The sequence below is a fragment of the Curcuma longa genome, chromosome 2, assembly GCF_044706935.1.
Source record: "Curcuma longa cultivar G26 ecotype Majalengka, Jawa Barat chromosome 2, ITB_CL_G26_1.1, whole genome shotgun sequence".
In the NCBI taxonomy this organism is placed as follows: Eukaryota; Viridiplantae; Streptophyta; class Magnoliopsida; order Zingiberales; family Zingiberaceae; genus Curcuma; species Curcuma longa.
Window position 1 is genome coordinate 12,970,553 of NC_133862.1, and position 14,356 is coordinate 12,984,908.

A 14,356-nucleotide genomic window follows, 5' to 3' on the forward strand; every position below is an offset into this window, starting at 1 on the left:
AGTAGATCCTCCTTGGCCGTCATGTATATCTCCTATCTCTACGTCTTAGCTCGGATTTCTCATAGACGATGTTAAAATATTCCGGTCCAAGAACAAAGGATGGGTCAACTCGGTCACAATTTATCCCTAGTTGCTTCTTCGTTGAGTCAGCTGTTGTCTTCTAAACCGAGTTGACTTATGACGAGTCAATCTTCGGTGGATCAGGCGATGAGGAGTCGAGATCTAGCAGATCGAGTATTGAGGAGAACGAGTCGGCTACTGGTAACCAGATGTCGATATTTTAATGGATGGTGACTCGACTTATTCAGCAGATGGGATCAATCAAACTTTGAGGAGTCTCTTCTTTCTAAAGAAGATTAACACAAGATTAGAGAGGGGTCAAGGCACACCATGGCATGACACCTCTGACTCTCAACTCAAAGACAGAGAAGATGAACGGAGCAGAGATAGAGAGATGAGCGGAGAAGTAGTAATATTGACGTAGTTAATTGTGCATACCTTCACTTTTGGAGCAAATACCTTTTTATACAGAAGGAGAAGATTCGACTTTTTATTTTATGACACCTCTTAATTCTGATGGATGTGACTCTTCAGATGTAAGATTAACTTTGGTGGCTATGACTCTCAAGCAGCTGCAACGCAGCTGGCGTTATAACTCCTCCCTCTCTCCTCTTTCACTGCCTCTCTCCTTCACTCCTCCCTCTCTCCTTCGATTAACGCGTTCACTCGAACGCGTTCATACCTCTCTCCTCATTCACTGCTGCCTCTCTCCTCCACGTCGCTTCCTCCCTCCTCCACATCATCCTATTAACGCGCGTTGAACGCCCGTTGCGGATGCTCTAAACATAAGATTAACTTCGACAACTGTGACTCTTTAGACGCAAGAAAAAGAGCTATGCCTTTTACATATTCTAGCATAAATTTAAATAGGCAATTAACTACTACATCTATAACCCTTGACTCTTCCTACTCTTGTCACCCTACCCCCTTCATATCTCTTCTCTACCTCTGAAGTAGGTCAAGTAACCTTGAAGATATCTGAGTATCTAGTCTCTACCTCTGAAGTAGGTCAAGTGACCCTGAATATATCCGAGCCCCTACAAACAATCCGACTTCCTCTAGAGCAAATCCGACTTCATTTGGATTCATCTGACTTCATTTAGATAAATCTGGATATTTTCTAAGACTCAGCCGATTCAACCATTTGCAATGGAGTCAGAAAAAGTCACGTATAATTTGTATTGACCAAGTCAAGAGCTTTCCACATGGAGGGTAATTTGACTAGGTTGATATTTTTAATCCCCGTATCATGATCTAAGAAAAAAAATCAATTTTTTTTTTCATCTATCGTACTCAATGTATCCCCTGATTGGAGACAACACTGTTATCTTTTTGTGTTCACTCTTCTAATTCATCAAAATTTGTGTTTGAGTCAAACTAATCGAGCCTAGAGTTTTGTTCCATCCATTCTCATGTATTCCATCCCCCCTGATTCATCCTTGGTAAAAATGGCATAAAGGCATATTTAAGAAGCTAGAGGGTTTTCTTTAGTTATTTCTAAGGTTCATCTAGCTAAATATCTTCGAGGAAGAGCATTGCTTAATTGCTTCAACTCTCTTTTAAACTGATGGATATATAAAGGCCACCTTTGGAACTGGCATAGCATTTGCATTCAACCAAGAAGATGAATCAGAAACCAATTTAACTAAAATTCAATATATTTCACTTGAAACTATAATCAAATTTATAAGCATATCCCAGATACACAACACAAAAAAGGTAAATGTTTCGTATGGATTCATCCATCCATCAAACCATAGGAATTGATTTCAAGCAGTTCACTCAGTTTAGCAGTGTAGTGAAAAGCCTATACTTCAGAAATCTCATTTCCTCTCCTTCCTGTAGTAGTTTCATGGCCAACTACATTCTGCAACAGAACACCTTCAGATTCATCAGGCGACTTGTATCCTCTCACTGTCGTAACCTTACTGTTCTTCTTCACCCCCTCAGCCCAACCGAGAAGCCTTGTTTGTACATTTTCGTTGAATATGACCTTATTGAATGAGTTCCCCATCTGAATTTCAAAAGAAAGTTAGATATCGAACAACTAAATTTTGAAAAAAGAGAAGCGTGAAGGAGAAGATGAAGCCAAAGCTCACCTGAGTAACAATGGCATAGAGTGGAAGAGTGCTATAGCCGCAGAGGAGCTGGATCAACACACTGGAAGGCAGCAGATGATGAATTAGAAGACGTTGTGGTTTTTATGAACTGAACACGTTTCAGACCCACCTGATCACAATTCGGGGGATTATAAAGCCTACTTTCCCCATGATGCATGAATCGAAGCTATATGTTGTCTGAATGACCAAAAGAATCGTTAATGAGTATCCTTATCGATCGACCAATACTAGTGTTTTTAAAGAGTAGTGACATGGATCGACGCAAACACAAGGAATTAAGAGTTGAGAACTTGTTGCCAAAAGAAAGAAGTTCTATGCATGAAATTGTATAGTCATGATTTTTAAAGAATCTCTACAAAACTGAAGCACATGCAGGAGCAAGTTGAATCTCAAGTCCTGATGCATAATTATTGACTCGTGTTGCTTACCAATATCCAGAAGAAAAATGCAATCTCGAAGGCATTTTGGAAAAGGATAAAGTGAATCAAGGAGATGACAATTTTCGGTCTGTGAAACCAGAAGAGATGGTCCGAAGGAGTAACTACCAAGTCGCCTGCTATCGCAGAATGTTTCTCAGCAACCTCATGGGCCAACTGAATAATGATATGTTCTAATTTGGTGCCAACAGCAAGCAGAAGCTACAACATGACAAACAAAGTCAATATTTCAACAATTAATCAAATTATATATGAATGATGAACTCAAGATGAAAACATTGATGAGAATTTTTCTCTCGATAAGTATCATGTGGATCCATTGTGGTTATACTTACAATTAGAGGTATAAATGATATCCAAAAATATGCATTCCAACCTGCACAGAAAAGAAGTAATCTAAGATGGATCGAAGGACATGAGACTAGATAAGAGATGAACTTGCTGAAGAACAGTATAATCCATCTGAACTGACAAAAAATTGAGTAATTATGTGCCACTTTCAGATTTTGTCTTTGTTCAAACAAGTTCTATACTAATAAAATTCTCCTTTAGTTCCCTGCTCTGGTTCTCTCCTCTGCGAGATCACTGCCTATGGTATTTCTATGATACCCATATGAAATATCTAGATTAAGTTCAACTTACCAGCAACATTCAATGCTAAGAATATCATGACAAAAATCCACAAGTACCAACTGCACAACAAAGAGAGAAAGCAGATTTGGTCAAATATTATTAAGTGGTTTTAAACTTTAGTTTTTAAACAAGCAAGTATGCTTGTTCCGTTGGAAAATACCTTATACCAACCACCTTCCTAAAATCAGATTCGAGAACCCGTATCATATAGTTGTAGAAGTTGAATTTAGGATTACCCTTACAGTGAGTCTGCAATAAATAGATTCAGATTAAAAGAAGACATAGGTAAAGAAAAGGAAGATGTTTAGACTTGTAAATACACCTAATAGTTTACTTTCTTACCATGATAAATCCTAGTCTCATAGTAGTATAATCTGTCTTGGTGATGGATCCATAGAATTGCTTAAAAAAAGAATGCTGAAATGAGCACATTCATATCAGAAGTTAGAGAACTAGTACATACAGCAAAACCTTCTTCCTAGAAGCAGATAATACGCCAATTTTTTCCTAGTTCAACGAAAACATGTATATTCAGAGTTTCTCAAACAAGTACAAAGGATCATAGTCAATTATATGAATAATAAATTTGAAAAATTTTCAATCTTGTTTATGGTTTTTAACAATATTCTTAAAAGTGAGGCCTAATATGTTTTCCTTGCTGACCACGTCTGAGTATCAAAAAGATCTTACTTACCAACCAACTTGATATGAATGAATCCTTTCCAAAGCCCTTGAAACGATTTCTAATAAATTCAAATTGCTGCACATGATTGATCTTTAAGGGAGCTACACAAAACCAAAAAGTGATGTTGGGTCAAAAAATCCTTTTGGAGCTGAAGTCCCAAACTCATGATGTTATGCCTCAGTGTTACATTCATACCATTCCCTTGAGAATTCTGAGCCAAATCCTCCCAGTTTCTCCATGTGCGCATCTAAAATATCAAAATGGAGTTGAATTCTTAAAGATAACAAATAAGTATTTGAGAAGAAACATAGCAAAATTTAAAATGGATATCACTCTTTACCTGTGCAAGTCCTAGAACAACAGTGATAGCACTGAGTACTACATGAGTGACAGCCAAAACAAAGATAAAAATATGTAGCTCATGGATTGCGTCAAGTGATAGTAATGGAACTTTTCCCTGAATAGACAAAGATGTGAAAGAAATAATGGTACAATCTTGCATTTGAGGAATAAATTCTATAGAAGTGTTTCTTTAGGCAATTGAAACTATAGGAGAAGCTGTATCGAACGACTAGAGAAATTTGTGCACTAGTATCGAGCAGATTATACTAGCTCAGGAATAACAACTGTTGACAGCATCTGAAAGGTAAATATTTACTTCGTTCTACCACAATAAATTGAACAATGGATTCAGTCAACATTAGGAGAACTGCATCTAAGCAAGATTTCAGATTATGATTAGTTCCTAGAGCAGTATCTTCACATGTGAATAAGGATCATAAAACAACTCTGCAAAGCAAGACACCATTATCATCATCATCTGGTAATTGGTATCAAAGGGATTTGTTTCTTGAAAGGGAGAATAAAACTGCAATTAAAGTAATAAATTAAGGATCGATGCAATTAAACTATCCTCCACATGCAACACAAATGATCTCAACAACTAAAACCAGAGGAGAGGTACATTATTTAGATATGACCAACGAAGTGATGAACAACTTGTGGTATAAGAATCTCCTCTTTCACAGATGAAAAGCGTATTGGCAGGAACAGTTTCCCCACTTAAATCAGTTCATTTTAACTTAAGCAGTCATATTGTCTAACTATTACCACGAATTCCATGAAAATTGTAGGAAGAGAGATCTTCACCTTCTTCTGACAGTGACTCGAATCTCCTCCACTGGCCAACAGGCGACGAGCACCCCCGACTATCCCACCGGAGGAGCTCACGGAATAGTGGGCAGTCGAAGTTGCAGCAGCATCCCTCTTGCACGGACGTAAATGGTGCGTGAGGCTCTCAGAGATGCATATCCGTTGAATCGACCCCTGGAACACCACCAGCAGCAGCGAGATGAACCCCAACAGCATCAACTCTGCAAAGAAACCCTTTCCCTCTTGTAACTACGTCGAGGGACAGTATAAGCATCTCGTTGAAGCCGGAAGGGAAGGAAGAGAACTGACCTTCTTTGATTTTCTGGAGGGCATCGAACAAATACATCTGGTTCTTCTTCTTAAGGACCTGCAAGATCAAATTTTTTTATCAGCAGCATGCTCAGAGTAGAACGGACAAAGAGGGGCGTGTAAAAGTTGCACCTTTCCGAGGCGATGGAGCAGGCGCTCGAAGACTAAGGAGATGAGGACAATAACACTGCAGACGAGAGCAACAATCCATGTGGGAGTGTACTCCAACGTTGGCGCCGAGTCGTCGCCACCTCCTGCCATTGCTGCCTCGTGTCCTTCCCTCTCTCTCGGTGACCGTATATAGAGCGCAGAGGAAGCACAGGGGTAGATGAATAGGAACGCGCGATGGAGGACTGCCAAAGGCCTGGTCAAGAGGGGAAGGTGGAAAGAAGCGAACATCCATGGGAGCTCCAATAGGGAACAACATCGCTGTCAACGGCGATGTTAAGAGAAACCAAACAGAGTGGCGACGCACATACACAAATGAGATATGATGAACGTTCGTTCAAGGATGAAAAGTTTGTCCTCCGGGTAACTTAAATATATTATATTATGGAATTCATCTAAATAAATTAAAAAATTATAATTAGATCCCTTCTTCTGCATAGTCTGTTGATTTCATCGAACCAACTCACTTAAATATGTTATAAAAAATATAATTAGATCCTGGTACATAGCTGAGTTGATTATGACGTTCTAGAGTTATAGAAGAGGACAAGAGTTCAAATCTTAGCGTAGCCAGATAATAATCATGATTAAAAAGATATTATCTTGATTTTATCAAGATTTGATTTTTACCCATGTCAACAAATATGTTTCGTCATAACCAACAACTATATCTCGAGTGCTTAAATATGTTATAAGGTAGTTATGAAAATGGTTATAAATCATAATACTAAACAATTATTTATATGTCAAACTTTTAATGATTGAAATAAATTATAATTAATATTTATACCATTATTCGTATTTATTTATATTGAATTGGCGATCAATGAGTTATGATGGTAACTATTATACCAATTTGAAAGGTTAAATGGGTTTTGATTACATTTAAATAATTTTAATTAAATTAGTAAATAATATTGTAATAAAATAATACTTTATATATAATAAATGATTAAATTAGAATAATTCTAGGTATGACTCTACCGATGCTGAATAAAAATATTTAAGGGATGAAAAATATATTAGAATATTTTTTTAATGAAAATGATAATAAATAAGGGTATCCGTTTAAATTCCCCCCTTATCTTTATATAGGCGTGGTCAACGATAGCACTAGAAGAAAAACACAAGTCAACGGTGTTTAGGGTTTATAAAAAAATTGAAGTGGGTCCCCTTGCTTAATAAGTCAATGGTGTTTATTGCATAGGCGTTTCATTCTTCGTGTGACTGAGTACAAGACATGATAAAAAAATAGAGAGTAAGTTTTGATGTGAATGCATGAGTGGCAAAATTATTATTTAGGCATACTGTAATATTTTAATAAAAATTAAATTATTATTAAAAAATATTTAACAATTAATAATTCTTCATAGGCTTCTTATTTAAAAATAAATAAATAAATATATGATTACGTTCGCTGCATTTTATTTGTAATTAATATGCTTTTGAATGAAGTAGGCAATATTTTCTAGAGATCTACAGTCTTTGCTCTTGATTGCTAAGGGATAGAGATCTTCCAGGTATATGTTAGGCAATCTTACTACGAAGATCATTATTGGAGTTAAAGGGAATAATTTGAATTAAAAATATATAAAAATAATTTAAACTTATCTATTAAGATGATTTGAGATGCTGAACTCAAGCTATCAAATTGGGTTGGTTGGACCGAGCTCTTGTATTATTCAAGTCGTCAAGAAGGTCGAGCAGGAATGTCAAGCTACTGGAGTTGCTAAATGACCTGAGCAAGTCAAGTTGTCGAGCGGCCACCAAGTGCCCCGAGTGGGTCTAGCTCTCGAGTGACTCGAGTGGGTCGAGTCGTCGAGTGGTTTGAGCGGATCTAACTCCTGAGTAACCTAAATGGGCTGACCTAGATGGTTGGGTAGAGAACTTTTGAACAAGGAGTCGAGCAAAGTTGTGTCGAATTATCGAGTCTAAATAGGCAAAGAGGTGCTAAGCAAGTAGGCAAGAAGCAAGATTGGTAAATAGGAGGCAAGACTGTCGAGCGGGAGAAGAGTCGAGCATTGTTGAGGCCTGTGTTAGATACAGTTTCTTTAAAATAGATTCGTCCCCTCCGATGATGCTTCGAGGTTATGTTGGACATCTGTTTCCCAAGATACTGTTGAAAATTTGAATGGAAACAAGAGAGGTGAAAAGGAAGGAGACTCCATTATGAATGAGACTTTAGTCTCACATTGAAAATTTCATGGTATTATGATTGGTTTATAATGTATCACAAATATTGAGGTTGTGAACATATATATATGGGGAGAGACTGTCTCTCATGTGAAATCGCAGGGAGGATTGCAAATCTAGAGCCCAAATTGCACTGAACCCAAGCGACTTGTGTGCGAGAACGACCCTAGGTGACTCATGTGCGAGCACGACGACTCGTGTGTGAGCACGATCGGCATGCATTGAATGTTAAACCGGTTAGGGCAAACTTTGCGCCAAGCAAATCAATCAATGGTTTGCCATATGAATCCTCTTTAAACTCTTGTTACTGCTCAAATGTATAATGGAGGCTTTAATATGCTTGATCTGAAATGATCGGATGTTAATGGTGAATTCATAACCGCTCAGGTGAAACAACCAACCATTAATGATCAACAACTGACGTTTCGAGCTAAGCAGGGAAAGACACTAAATGGCTTTTAATCAGTCATTTACTGCAATGAAGAGTGGAGCTCCTATATAAGGAGGTCATGACCATGAGTAGAGATAAGTGCAAGAGCATATACAATAATAAAGAGATCCTTCCACCTTCGTTCCCCTCATTTTCTCTCTATTGTGTACTTTGCTCGATGAATCTACTCGTGACAGCATTCGCGTAGATTCTCAGTTCGCCACAAACAACTAGTGCTTGGTTGCGCACCTAGTTGTGTTGTTGTATCCTGGAAAATAGACGTCAACATGACCTCGAAGCACCGCTGGAGGAGAGAAATCTATTTTAAGAAAATTTCATCAAATGCAAGTCCCAACGTTTCCTTTTTGCAACTCGGCGCTTGGGTAGCAACCTACTCGGACTCGACAGTCGATAACTTGCATCCCAACTGGGCACTTGACTTCCGAACTCAAACATCATTCGACACTTCGCTTCCCACTCGGACTCGGGAAGCACTTGGTTGCATCTAGCGACATCCCACTCAGACTCGGGAAGTCCACTTTGGAGTTTGGCAGACGACTACTAGACCAGCTCGGCAATTTGGCCAGCTCGGCAACTTAGGCACTTAGAAGTTCAACTTAGCCGCAACAATGCCCCACTCGAGCTCGGACAACATTGCAGCTCAACCTAATCAACTCAGGCTGATAGTTTGAAATTATCAGCTCAAGTCATCTCAATATATAAGTCTCAGTTGGCTTTGTAATTTCAATTCAGAACATCTTATTTATCTTTGACAGCTAGATTATGGAATATTGTCCAACATATACAACATTATGACCATGCAAACAACCAAACACTGATTGCTTGTGGGGAACCTAGCATGTGCCAAACTAGTATCGGAACCTAGCATGTGCCAAACTAGTATCATTGAAGAATTATCGAGCAGGTCACTCAGTAGGAAGGAGGAGAACGGGGAACGAAGTGGATGGAGTTTCTGCTATGGTTGCTCTACATCTCTATTCTACCGAATGAGGAGCTTCCTTATATAGGAGCTCCGATCCTTGGTTGCATTGAATTGCCTAGTGATGACCATTCAACGCCTCCACCCGCTCGAGTATTAATGCCAACTGTCAACCATCAATGATCGACTGTTTCGTTCGAGCGATTACGGATTCACCATTAATCATATGACCATTTCAGATCTAATGTGTCCGTTACACACTTGAGCAGGTAAGAGCTAGTTGAAGATTTTTCTTGGCCATGACTATAAGAGCTAATTGAAGTTGATGAGCAAAACAATATAAGTTGTAACATTTAAATTGGAACTCACTACAACTCTTTCTCCTGATTTTATTGGAACTTAAATAGGATTTAAGTTGCAACACTCCTGATTTGAGGACTAGTTGAAGTGGCACATTAATCCTTAGTTCTGATAGGAATTGATGCACTTGGTCCATGATTCATTTAGGACTTGGAGTGTACTTGGAACAAGAGGAATGCCGACATCTAGATTGCGCTTTAGAGCTTGAGCAATTTCAATCATCGTTGGCCTTGAGCTCTCATCAACTTGAATGCACCAGCAAGCAAGTTTACAAGCTATTTCAAACTCTTCTGAGCTGGCTTTACCTTGTAGCCTTTGGTCTAGCAAGCTTTTGACATCTTCGATTACGAGTTTGTTTGTTGCGACTAAGGGGAAGAACTCAAAACTACTTTCTCCCGTGTACATTAGGTTTCTTTTTCCTGATATGATTTTGAACATCATTCGATAGCTGTAAACATCTACTTTTGTAGCAATGGACATGTGTGAATCCATTCAGGCGCGATATACCCTCTACTTTCTCAAATGGTTGTGAAAACTTTGCTAAAGTTCCTTCCGACGAGCTTTGCTAGACCAAAATCAGCTACTTTTGGCTCAAATGCATCATCCAAAGGCTTAATGTTACAATGTATGATGTTGTTCTTGCATTGCTCATGGAGATTAGCTAATCCTCTTGCAATTCCAATAGTGATTTGATATCTTGTTTTCTAGTCCAAAACATTCAAGTTGCTACGAAAAAGCTAATCAGCTAGCAAACCACTTGGCATAAACTCATAGACCAACAACTTCTTGGTTCCTTGAGAGTAAAAGCCAACTAGCCTAATGAGGTTCACATGTTGAATGGCTCCCAGTGTGCTCACCTCCGCTCGAAATTGCTTCTTGCCTTGGTAAAGACTCTCAAGCTTCTTCACAGCAATATCAATTGAGCCTGTCAACGACCCTTTAAACACAGGTCCAAAGTCCCCTCCCCTAATATTATGTTTGGACGGGGTGAGAGAAGGTTCATTAACGGAAGAGGAAGGGAAGGAAAAGAGAGGGGAAGTAAAATATTTATGTCTCCCTTGTTTGGAAGGGATGGAAGATTCATTAACGTAACATGTGTTACCTTATTTGGAAAGAAAGGAAGGAAAATGAAGATTAAATATATAAAGTTACAAAAATATCCTCACTTTTTAAAAAGATAACGTATATAGATGACAAATGGGAAACTGTAAAATTCTATCAATATTGCATGTAAAATTCTTAAAAAAATATCTTCACTCAACGCATGCTCTTTGGATAAGTCCCTGTCATTGGAGGAGGAGAAGAAAAAGATTAGAGTTATCTATCTCTGTCCTCTTAAATTTTGTCCTCGAAAAGATTTGTAACAAGGGTCGACGCCGTGGAGTATGAGTGATTCGATACTGAGCGGTGATGACGCGCATTGTGTGAGGAGCGACGGTGCAAAAATGAGATATCTAAATAGATGAGTTAATTTGAAAATTAATATTTTAAAATAAAGATAAAATTGAAATAAAATATTTTTTAGTTTCCAAATCAGAATTATGCAATTTCACTCCTACGTATATATCATATTCACACATGAATCACTTAGGTTTAATAAGTGAGAACCTTTCTCCATATATGTTTACAACTTCAAGTGTAGTCATTCAATATAAAACCAACCTCATGGCCGCTCATCCCCCAATGTAGGACTAAACTCCCATACATATGGTAGTTCATTTTCATCCACCTCTCTTATTTTCATTCACATCCGAGTCCCATTGTATATAATAAATTCAAATTTATCACATGATCAGATTGAAAAATCATTACATATCTATTAATCTAAATTATTTAAAATTATGTTCTTCTTAGACTCAGACTATTTTAATTGATTAGTCATTTAAAAATATAGAAAATATGATCTTCCAACCAATATATATAGTAAACGATAAAAAAAAACAACTTCCATGGTTACCTAAATCCTTTGTCGTTTTCAATTATCAAATTAAGTTGATTCATTCATTCACGTGGTTAAGCTTTTCATATTCTCCAAATCTTGATTTGCATGGATCACATCAATGACGCTTTCTATTTTAGAGTTTTCCAAAAAAATATACATTTAAAGTCGAATTATTCAATAGAAAGTCAACTTTTAAGATTAGGTCAATGGTTGTTTGTTAAGGTTAGAATTCTTCAAATCTTACTTGTGGCATGGATTCACATCCATATAACTCCCTCCATTAGAGATCATACCTTTGTCATAGTTCATACTATAGAGTCAGCTAAACTGATTAAATAGTTTTTTTTTAGGTTAACAAAAAATATATAAAATAGATGTTAGTCTTGCCACCACCAACCACCAAGAAGATCAAATCTAGATTTAAATTATGGGAAAATGCAAAAAAGATGGTATGTAATTTATGTAACTGTGTGGCATACCAACATTAACTAGTTTGACATAGAACTGTGTGTTCTTGTATAGAGCCCAATTTTATATCAAATAGGAGTAAAATTTAGCCTTCTTTGCAAATACATAAAAAATGCAAGAAGCATTTACAACTGAAAGAAATTCTTAAAGGCTGCTAAATTGAAAATCGAAAAGAGCATTCTGCAAATAAAAGAACTCCCAAGAGTTGTCTTGCCAACGATAAAATTGTAGAGAACAGGTTGATGGTAATGAACATTAGGACACAAGGTTATGCTTGGCGATAATCCTGAAACTCTTGACAGATTAATGCTCAACTCATCTACAATTGTACAAGGAGAGTCAATTGTCAAATACTTGAAACATTCGCATCCAAAACCTAAAACTCAGGATTTGTGTTCTGTCGAATTCAGCTTTGCACACTGTCTTAGGTGTCCAGTCTTTTTCAATCTAACTTGAACTCCTTGTTTTGCCTGAAAAGCACAAGCAGTTGACCAAGCTTGATGTTTGAATTTAAAATCAATCAAAGTTTGAAAGAGTTTCAGCTGCTAGTTCTAATTACAACCTTTTGCCTGTTGCTTTTTTGAGTTCTCCAACAGAGGAGCCGGTTGCATCCGGGTCCTGATTCATGACCCCTGAAACACAATCAAATAATTTCAGAGCTGTAGCCGAGGGAAATTGAAGCATTAATCTGCTAAATAATGTAATTATAGCAGAGTGTGAAAGTAAGGAATACAGTTGATCATGATACAAAGCTATTCCAGTCTGACAAAAGTTTAAGGCCATAATAGAGAAAGGTGTAGAATGAAAGTTTTAGATCAGGTGGTTATAAGGTTGCAATGGCTTCCTGGGATTGACAGTAAATAACTCAAACTGTGTTTTGGAAGCAAGGAACAGCAGATAAGTGACATAAACTTAGAACTCAGGCTTCACTCTCTAACCTTTGCTCATCTGTGGTTGTGTTTTGGAGATTCTTTGGAAGAAGTTTTTATTTCTTCAACATTGATATTTGGTAGAAGATCCAACCTGAACTACACATTTTGTTTCAAGACCATCTCAAATGAGTTTGTGATGCTGCTCAAAAACCTCTCTGGTCTGGTCTTTATCTTATCATCCTCAAATGAAACTAGAACAACCAAGATTCCTGAAAATAGGGGGCAATTTTTTAAAAGAAAAACTGTTAAGAGGCTAACTTTGATTCAGAATCATAGCAACTAGTAATAGTTTCTGTCAAACAACCGATAGTTGTTAAGAAAAAATTGGATAAGTGCACACTTACTACAATCATGTTAACATGTAAATCCCACTAAATGGAGTCAACTATATGGATTCTTCTTATATTATTGGACTCAAACCCTACTAACTATATCATCATCTATATTTTTAAAATAAATTTTATCCTATTTTATCATTGCTAACCGAGTCTTCTTCAAATCCAATTTATTCAAAATAAATAGTAAGTGACCTATCAAATATACTAGAACATTATATCAAGCAATCCACTATAAACTTGTAGATGATGAGCTTAACAACAGTCAAAAAGAACAATTATAAAAAGGTGAAAATAGGAAATCCAAAGAGGCTTGAAATAAATGGGTATCTGCTAGAAATATGCAACAAAACTTGGAGACAAGAGCAGATGCCTATGTTGTACCATTTTAAACACTTCCCTTTGATTACCCAACAGAATGTCATGGAAGAGTCTGTGGATGATTCCATAGGCCAATTTCACTTCCACATAAACATTAATATTTGTGATCTTTAAAATTAATTTTTAGCTTTAGTTAAATTTCTTTTATTTCATAATAATTTATACTTAAAAATTTATTCAATTTTTGCAGTGAAAACGCTGAAACAAATAAGACATTCTCTCTAGTTCTCTATAAACTTAGAATGCATTCCTTTAAAATTCTGCAAAATTAGAACATTTTCAGATTTGAAATACTAAGCCTAGGAATCTTTCAGATAAAAACCTAAATTAAAAACCTCTATGATAGATGTAGTGAAAATATTTAAAATTTTATTATTTAAATGAATATACATAAGTAATACCCATTCTCTACATGTAATGCTGACACATGCTAATAGTACTAACCATCCTCAGTTTATGGGCCACAGACATGTAGCATATATCAACAACATAACTGCAAAATACAATCTCTATAGTGTAATACAATACTGCAATATACAGCATTGTTGTGCAAAAGGGAATGTATGTAACAAAATGAACAGAAATGAAACTGAATTTTAACGAGGTCATTTAATTTACTACTCAATCTTTGTATAGGACGAAAATGGCTAACCTTCATTATCAGTAATTGATACTAGTTTTCCATGACCATTTAGCAATTTCTTTTGAATGGCATTGATCTATGCATCTTTTCCAGAGCTCAGCTAAGCTTCCATGTCCTTATAACTTCACACTTGTTGCCTCATTTGCTAGATGAGTGTCAATTATGGCA

General features: G+C 36.8%; 2 protein-coding genes, 1 long non-coding RNA gene and 1 pseudogene across 3 annotated transcripts in view; all 4 read right to left on the reverse strand.

The window, feature by feature from the left end:
* Nucleotides 1-1,786: 1,786 nt before the first annotated feature.
* LOC141817791 (MLO-like protein 1) lies at nucleotides 1,787-5,672 on the reverse strand. Its single transcript, XM_074705422.1, has 14 exons — nucleotides 5,529-5,672; nucleotides 5,397-5,454; nucleotides 5,085-5,308; nucleotides 4,276-4,392; nucleotides 4,131-4,182; nucleotides 3,945-4,036; nucleotides 3,593-3,667; nucleotides 3,411-3,499; nucleotides 3,260-3,309; nucleotides 2,953-2,993; nucleotides 2,609-2,818; nucleotides 2,290-2,357; nucleotides 2,160-2,220; nucleotides 1,787-2,074 (listed from the first exon to the last, which is right to left on the reverse strand). The coding sequence occupies exons 1-14, from the start codon at nucleotides 5,655-5,657 to the stop codon at nucleotides 1,868-1,870; spliced, it is 1,473 nt and encodes a 490-aa protein (XP_074561523.1). The 5' UTR covers nucleotides 5,658-5,672; the 3' UTR covers nucleotides 1,787-1,867.
* Nucleotides 5,673-9,589: 3,917 nt separating this feature from the next.
* Nucleotides 9,590-11,154, reverse strand: LOC141821641 (G-type lectin S-receptor-like serine/threonine-protein kinase At2g19130; annotated as a pseudogene).
* Nucleotides 11,155-12,056: 902 nt separating this feature from the next.
* Nucleotides 12,057-14,315, reverse strand: LOC141817569 (uncharacterized). Its single transcript, XR_012600840.1, has 3 exons — nucleotides 14,198-14,315; nucleotides 12,460-12,529; nucleotides 12,057-12,367 (listed from the first exon to the last, which is right to left on the reverse strand). It is a non-coding gene; the product is annotated as an uncharacterized LOC141817569 (long non-coding RNA).
* LOC141821642 (MLO-like protein 1) overlaps nucleotides 14,313-14,356 on the reverse strand; it is a 3,709-nt gene continuing 3,665 nt past the window's right edge. Inside the window, exon 14 of the mRNA XM_074709011.1 lies at nucleotides 14,313-14,333. Within this exon, the coding sequence (XP_074565112.1) occupies nucleotides 14,313-14,333 (21 nt within the window). The remainder of the gene's footprint in view (nucleotides 14,334-14,356) is intronic.

What these genes read in the sequence shown, in the direction of transcription:
- LOC141817791 (XM_074705422.1), bottom strand. Translation starts at nt 5,657, where the DNA reads ATGGCAGGAGGTGGCGACGACTCGGCGCCAACGTTGGAGTACACTCCC. An exon ending in CCTCCAGAAAATCAAAGAAG is followed by an intron (nt 5,309 to 5,396) that starts GTCAGTTCTCTT and finishes GTTTCTTTGCAG; the next exon opens with AGTTGATGCTGTTGGGGTTC. An exon ending in CTTAGCATTGAATGTTGCTG is followed by an intron (nt 2,994 to 3,259) that starts GTAAGTTGAACT and finishes TTTTCTGTGCAG; the next exon opens with GTTGGAATGCATATTTTTGG.